The 8,287-nt window shown below is 37.6% G+C and overlaps 1 protein-coding gene across 1 annotated transcript; it reads right to left on the bottom strand.

The window, feature by feature from the left end:
- Window positions 1-653: 653 nt before the first annotated feature.
- Window positions 654-8,282, bottom strand: NSA2 (NSA2 ribosome biogenesis factor). Its single transcript, XM_060093051.1, has 6 exons — window positions 8,107-8,282; window positions 6,329-6,516; window positions 6,088-6,238; window positions 4,107-4,286; window positions 2,099-2,291; window positions 654-892 (listed from the first exon to the last, which is right to left on the bottom strand). Exons 1-6 carry the CDS (start codon window positions 8,107-8,109, stop codon window positions 825-827), a joined length of 783 nt encoding a protein of 260 aa, XP_059949034.1. The 5' UTR covers window positions 8,110-8,282; the 3' UTR covers window positions 654-824.
- Window positions 8,283-8,287: the final 5 nt, after the last annotated feature.

Here is an 8,287-nt window from a genome sequence, read left to right as displayed (position 1 = left end):
AATTTCTCTTTAAGGGCATCAGTGCAGCCTTTTTCTTTTTAAAACTATTTTACCTGGAATTACTTAAATTTTTACCACTCTAAAAATATAAATACACTACCCTAAGTTTAGAATACAGGAAATGCTAAAAGTATAAATATTTTGGTTGGTATTTTTTTCATGTATCTTGAGTAGAAAATACAGTTCCAAGTATATGGCATTATGTATGATGAGTGAGGGGGGAAATGTTTAAAATACTAATTCCCTGACTTACTATAGGAATAAGTTAAGGATTAATTAGAGGTAAAAAGTTTTATCTAAGTTCTTTTGAACTTTATAGTGTAGTATGCCTTCTCATATAAAGTATTTTCATTAAAATGCTGTGTTAATGCTACATTTCTTAGGATTAATAATCTACAGTGAGGAGGAGGAGACCTCAGGTAAGGTCTTAGATGTGACAAAAAGTTTCGTGGCCCATTCCTCACAGTTAAGTGTGCACAAACCTTTGATAAAATGTGTTTTCGACTGCACTGGCTTTTCTAATGATGACAGATCTACACTGCTTAGTACCACTTATTAATGCAGACACTGATGAAGTAGGATATTTCTATAATTGATTTTTTAATCATGCAATTTTATGAACATCTAAACGCTAAACAGACGCAAAAGCCCAATTTGTAAAACTAGGCCATTTTAATCTTTTTTAAACAATAGAATAAATAGTTTTCTCGATGACTGCAGACATGTAAGGCTGATTGGTAGTATTCAGAAATATCAGAGTAATGGTTTCCTGATTGGTGTGTAGTCTTCAATAATTATAAGGAGTTATTTGTATGTATCTGCTGTCAAACCAGTAAGACTGCATTTATGCATCCGTCATTTTCAGGATTGTTGGTAACCTGGGCATATTTTCCTAAGGAAAACAAAACAAAAAGGAGGGATGTTAGCTAATAAAAATTACCTTTGAAGAATACATATAATCTTTGCCCAAATTATTTACAATTACCACTTTTAAGAAAGAAAAAATGGATGACAGTAGTATAAATGAGATTTTATAAAATGAAATCACTCAAGACCAAGCTTGAGTTCTTCATACAATTTTTATATAAATATTGTTTTTATAAATGGTGGCTAGCTCCATTCTGTTACTATGTTATATTAACAAGCCTTTATGGATTGACCTGAGCATTGCTCCTTTTCCACAGAATCCTTACTGGAAAAAGCATCAAGTATTAACTAAGTTTCAAATCAATTTAACCTATTTTAAAACCGAGGTCAAGGGACTTACCTGATGGCGCAGTGGTTGAGATTCGCCTACCAATGCAGGGGACACGGGTTTGAGCCCTGGTCCAGGAAGATCCCACATGCCGCAGAGCAACTAAGCCTGTGCACTACAACTGCTGATCCCGCGTGCCCCAACTACTGAAGCCCGCGCGCCTGGAGCCCGTGCTCCGCAACAGGAGAAGCCACCACAGTGAGTAGCCCCGGCTAACCACAACTAGAGAAAGCCCGCCCACAGCATCAAAGACCCAACGCAGCCCAAAAATAAATAAATTTATTTTTTTAAAAAACTAACAATCGAGGTCAACTAACATGAAGTATGTGCCAATGACTCATTGAAGATTCAATCAAGAAACTATACAGTTTCAAACTGTTTCAAAGAACATTAAAGTTTAGAAATATCTGGGTACTGAAAGCAGAAAACTAAGAAAATGAAGAAAAGAATTTAAAATTGTTGCATGACATATTTCAGGTTTTAATTATTACTGAAATAGTGTGGCTACAATGTTTGCTGTCTGCCTCCCTTCCCCCATTTGTGGTCAATGTATTTTCTTCCAATATTTTTCAGTTACAATTACAATTTCCCATCTGCTTTTCTCATATCTTTTTAAATAAAAAGCATCAAAAATTATCTAGCGATGTAGTAAACCTTATGTAACTGAAACCAGTAAACTAAAGAAGAACTGCATTCATAACTCTCTACAGTGTTCTTCCTAAAGATTTAAATCTGATTCACATCAAGTTTAACTGCATTAAAATTTGCTCTGCATTTTATGTCAACTTAAAAACTTCTATCTTAGGATAACGTTAGCAGCCCCATATTCAAAACTGTACTTACCCCAAATGACCTTGCCTCCTTGTGTCACTAGGCCCAACTCGCTCACGTTCACCTCAATAACAGTACCTTTGGTAATAACACCCAAAGTTGTATATAGTGGGGATGAGGGATTCTTCTTCACACCAAGTATTGGCAGGCAGAAGGTGGCTTTCAGTTCAGGATGTGTTACGTGGGCCTTCTTAAAACGTAATCCCTAGTAAGTCAAACACAAGAATGTTTTGAGTCGAAAATGTTAGTGATGAATATTGATCCGTCTTGCTTATCTTTTCCAATTGTCTCCCCACCCCACCCCAAAAGGATTGAACGTCTAATCTTAAGGCATCGAAGAAAATACTTAGAATTAATTCTACAGACTAAAAACCTGATAGGTAACAAGAAAAGTATGTGGGGGAAAAACCCAAACACATACTTCTGAAAAGTTTTAACCACGGAACAGCTACCTAGCGTCATATTCAGATTTTCTCCTGTCCAGTTATCTATACTTCCTGAGGACTTGCTACATGCCAGGCACTATGCTAGAGCTCACAAACAGCACCATTTAAACATGATAGCCTTACAACTCTCCCTATTTTTTTTTAAACGATAAAAACAAGGATCAGCAGGTTAAATAACTTGTTCCCAGGCTACATAGTGTGAGGATGGAATAAAACTTAAGTATCTTGATTCCAAGTCTGTATACTTAAGCCACCTTCCATGATGAAAGATTGTCAGCTTTCTCTGAGTTAATGGATACTACTGGTCAAAAACTGGAGAGAGCCCAGAGAGATCTCTGTTACAGAGACCAGGTTCACCCAGTCACCTAGATACGGTCTTCTGGGGTGAAGGCACTTTAGAAGCCACAACACTTTTGCAATCTCTTAAATTTGATTTTTCCCTGTACGGGGGGAAGGGGGCAAATGACAGTAAATCAAATTCTTAGTAACAGACTCATTAGTCAAGCTTACATAACATTCAGAATGCCATATGATTAATTCACAATAAGAAATGTACCTGCCAAACTACAGAAAGCCTAGAACAGCCTGACTAGTATATTCTCTCCCTGTAGGACTTGTTAAGATTACCAAAATATATTTAGAAGATTATGAATATACAATCAAAATAAGGGGAGTCCATGATGGAATCCAGGGATGGGTGAACATTTTCTGTAAATAACCATATAGTGAAGCTCTTATTTTAGACTTTGCAGGCCACATGGTCTCTGTTACAAATACTGTACTCAAACTCTGTAGAAAAAAATAGCCATAGACAATATGTAAATGAACAGGCACAGCTGTGTTCCAGTAGAACTTTTTTTTTTTTAATAGAAGCAGGCTGTTTGACAACATTTTAATTCATTGAAAATTATTCAGGTTGAGAGCTAGAGTAACACTGCCAACTTTCCCCTCTTTGTTTTTGTAAGCAGGCTGGTATCCAGTGGGCAGATTAATTCATTCTGTTTAAAGGGATTCTGCAGAAATATATCTTCAATTGTATTTGGGGAGGTGGAGAGGAGACTGGTTTTGGCCATCACTGCTGGCAACAGAAATTAAAGTCCCATTTTAATATTCTCTTTTGTCAATGACTGCATACTAAGTATTTTCAAAAGCATTAAGATACTTCCCTTACTAAACTGGAATTAACTCTTGAAAAAAACAATTGTACTCATTTTCTAACTGTTCTCAAAGACAAGTGTCAGGCACACAGTAGATCACTTGCTCAATGAGTAAAATGACTGGAAAACGAAGATTCTAATATGTCATATTTAAAAGTCAAGATTCACTGACAATCCCTGTAATGAAAATTCTTTTTCATCTCAAATCTCCTATGAAGCTGAAGACAAGATTCTTGACAGTAGTGGAAGAGTGCTAACCAATTCCATCAATAACTTAAAATAACAAAAATAGCCTAAAAACATCTTTCAACCTGTTCTTTTCTATCAGTTTTAGGAATTTCAGGAAACTGTCAAGTACTTTATCCAGTTTAACATAGAAACTGATATTTAAGCCACTGCACTCTAGCAGGGTCTTACCATTGGCCTAATGAATCTTTCATATTTAGGTGGTTTTCGAGTAAAGCCATCTCCAACAAAGCAAACTTTAGTAACCATCCTCTTCCAGGCTTTCTTCTTTCTCTTTCCCGTTCGAATAACTTTTAATACTTCTGTTTCTCCCTGGGCACGAACTTTGGGCAGAGGGACTTCCCATTTTCCCTAAAACAGACCACAGTTAAAATTTATATTGTTAGTAAAAGACAATGAGAATAAAAAGTCAAATATTTTTTAGTTGTACAAAGTAGTAGATTCACTTTTTTGTTTAACCAACAACATTTTGGCTCAACTTTTTTCTAGAGATCTGCACTGTCTCCTCACAAGCCTGAAATTAATTGGAACTAGTTAAGTTTACTACTAAATAGTTAATAGGGTAAAACTGGAAGACTGTCTCCACCTTTTTCTTGTTTTTAACATCTTTATTGGAGTATAATTGCTCTACAGTGGTGCATTAGCTTCTGCTATATAACAAAGTGAATCAGCCATAGGTATATACACATATCCCCATATCCCCTCCCTGTTGCGTCTCCCTCCCTACCCTACCCCTCTAGGTGGTCACAAAGCACCGAGCTGATCTCCCTGTGCTATGCGGCTGCTTCCCACCAGCCAGCCATTCTACATTTGGTAGCGTATATATGTCCATGACACTCTCACTTCATCCCAGCTTACCCTTCCCCCATCCTGTGTCCTCAAGTCCACTCTCCACGTCTGCATCTTTATCCCTGTCCTGTCCCTAGGTTCTTCAGAGCCATTTTTTTTTTAGATTGCATATATATGTGTTAGCATACGGTATTTGTTTTTCTCCTTCTGACTTACTTCACTCTGTATGACAGTCTCTATGTCCATCCACCTCACTACAAATAACTCAATTTCATTTCTTTTTATGGCTGAGTAATATTCCATTGTATATATGTGCCACATCTTCTTTATCCATTCATTGGTCGATGGACACTTAGGTTGCTTCCATGTCCTGACTATTGTAAACTGTCTCCACCTCTTAACATATCTTTATATTTCTACCTTGAATGGATTTTTAGATTACTAGTAAGACAAAATCATCACCCCATATTTTGTACCTCCCTAGAATGCAGATTCTATGAAAAAATGGAAGCAGTGCAAGGCAGCAGAAAGAATTCTGGACCTATCACTAAGGGCACAGGTTCTAGAAGCAACTCTACCATTTCACAGATAAGCGCCTGTGAAGAGTGATTTACAACCTCCTAGATTCCAGTCTCTTCATCTGTAAAATGAAGAGGGGTTAAGTAGATAATCTCTAAAGTTTCTTTTGGTGCTAAAGTTCTACCATTCTAATTTTGATACTTACATATCAAAAAATAAGCAATAAGATTTTAAAAATCCAGTCTGGAGACTAAGTTCTTTAAATGCAGACACTGCATATTCTGCTGATACCCAGATTTCTGTCAATCTATCCACAGGTGTTTAAAAATAGTATCTATGTCTTTTTCTCTGCTTTTAGCAGAATTTAACTTAATTTGACACCAAGTGCAACGCAGAAGTATTTATTTTTTTTAATTGCTCAATTTTTATCTAAGTCAAATCACTTAGGATGCTTTCCACTATTCTACTTTTTAACCAGTTTTGGCACTGCAGGGCAGCAAAAACAAGAAGCAGTTGTATCCTTCTCCACAACTGCACAACATTAGGAGTTGTCAAGTATAAGAAGCTGTTTTAAATAATTTTTTAAAACTAAAGACGCATGGCATTCTAAAAAAAATTTTAAATCCTGTTGAATGTTCTCATGGTGAGAAAGCACATTTTTTATTACTTAAACATTTTATATAAAGTGAAATTTACAAAGACTTCAACATCTAAATAATGGGAATAGTTGGACTTCATTTTTCCATTTAACTGAAGAAACAAAACTAAGAACCTCAAATATGTATTTAAGTAATTCTCCTGAACAACGGCAACAAAAATAAAGACTTCAATTTTTATTGCTTACCGCTTTCTCTTTTCGTTTTTGTTTGATCATATTGGAAAGTACTTTAGCTCGAGACTGTCCCTCTCTGTCCAGTAGATATGCAGGTACTGCTCCTTGCGGAGTCTTTTCATCATTCTTCTGTTTGGTGTTTCTTTTTTCATGCATCTTAATACTACCAAAAATGAAAAAGATTCAGGATTATTGGTTTTAATAATTATTACTCAAAAGACTAACTTGGTACAACAAATAAATGATCACTTACGTCTTTTTCATTTGTATTTTCTCAGCATGGCGCTGTTTATGGTAGAGCTTAGCTTTCAGACCAATCATTTTTTTTGCCTTCTTTGAACGTTCATGAGCCTCTCGACCTTCCTTCTTTCTCTTTTTCTCATGGTAATCCAAACGATATCCATAGCGCTTACGGTGTAACTCGATGTATTCATTTTGTGGCTATAACGATGCAAGAAGTGTTACTTTAATTTAAAAAAAATCACTGACAGAATTATTCTAAAATGCTTTCTTTTGAGTAGCACATAAAGTATAGAAGGTCCTAGGTCATCCACTGCTCACTTGATTAAATAACTCTTGCACTATTAAGCCTAATCACATGATGTAAGTTAAATAAATTTTGATCCTGAATGATATGAGGCATCAGGATTTACATCTGTGATAAACTCAGTGAAAGTTACTGTTCATTGAAGCGAACTGTCCAAAATCCACTGGACCACAAAAGGGACGATCTGATTCTAGGATCTCTCTCTTCTGAACATCGATAATCTGGTCTTTCAATATCATCATCATACTTTTTAAAAATTTAACATTTTACTCAGTTTTATTGAAGTATAATTTACATACATACAATGAAATGTGCCCTTCTTAGGTGTAGATATAGAGTTGTAAGTTTTGACAAGCTACACAGCTCTGTAACCACAATCAAAACTGAGAATATTTCCAACACCCCAGAAAGTTCCCCTTTGAAGTCAATCCTCTTTTTCCATCTCCAATCTGGTATCTATTGTTCTACTTTTGCCTTTCCCAGAATGAAGTGTAAATGGAATCTACAGTATGTAGCCTTTTGCATTTAGCTTCTTTCACTTAGCATAAGGCTTTTGAGATTCTCCTATGTTGTTGCACGTATCCATACTTCATTTCTTTTGACAAGTAGTCATTTTATGGATATACCACCGTTTGTTTATTCGTTTACCAGTTGATGGATATTTGGGTTGTTTCCAGTTCTTAGTGAATAAACATTTGCATATAAGTCTTTGTGTGGACATATGCCCAACTGTTTTCAAGGTGGCTGTACTATTTTGCGTTTCATGAGCAATGTATGGGATCCCCTTTTGCTTTTTAAGTGCCTGTTTTATCTTACACGCCAGTATTGTTTTATTTTAAACACTCGGCCCCAGTCTATTTGTACTTTAAGACTACAAAAATAAAACAACGGTGTAAAGCCAACTCCAGCACGAAGAATAACGCTATGTAACAATCAACAAGGTACTAGGTATCATGTGTGGTGTTTTCAACTGCTATCACATACACCTGGCAGCAACCATGAAAAAGGTATGTGGAATGCCACTTTGCAGAGAAACAGAGATTAGACATGTAGTAGAAAGACAAAGGGTCTGGCAGTCAGATCTGGGCTATAAGCCCGGCTCTGCAATTCATTAGCTGCTTGGCCGGTGGCAGGGCATACCTTCGGTTTCCTCGGCAGAGATGAGGACTGATGCGGGATTAAAGCCTACGGTATGGAGTTATCACTAGGCTCTGGCACTGACAGTCACACAACTTTGGGCGAAGCCAGGAATTCAACAGAGTGAAACCTGTCTGGCTCCAAAAGCCTGTGCTCGGGCAAATACCCCACTCTATGGCCCAAGACTGAAGTTGTTTTCACTCCTCGAAGCGCACCCCACTCTCATTCCCTCAACTGCACCTCACTTCCGCCTACCACCCCTCACCGCTAACCCCAGCGCCCCTGGGCCCCCAGGCCCCGCCACCTCTGACGCCCTAAGTGGCGAGCTCCCGAGGCGACCTCCTCACCATGGTGACGGCCGCCGAGCCACCGGGTGCAGCCGCCGGGGCGTGAAGAAGCTCTCAATTTTCCGGTCTTAGAGACCCACGAGCCGACTCCGCGCCGCCAGCTACAGGAAAGGGACGCTTGTAACTCGACCGACTCCAGAGAAACCGCCACACAGCCGTTCCGAGCCTCCGTTCTCCACTT

Source organism: Mesoplodon densirostris, chromosome 3 (assembly GCF_025265405.1).
Source record: "Mesoplodon densirostris isolate mMesDen1 chromosome 3, mMesDen1 primary haplotype, whole genome shotgun sequence".
In the NCBI taxonomy this organism is placed as follows: Eukaryota; Metazoa; Chordata; class Mammalia; order Artiodactyla; family Ziphiidae; genus Mesoplodon; species Mesoplodon densirostris.
The sequence above is the reverse complement of the archived record's forward strand: the minus strand, read 5'-3'. Positions and strand labels throughout refer to the sequence as shown.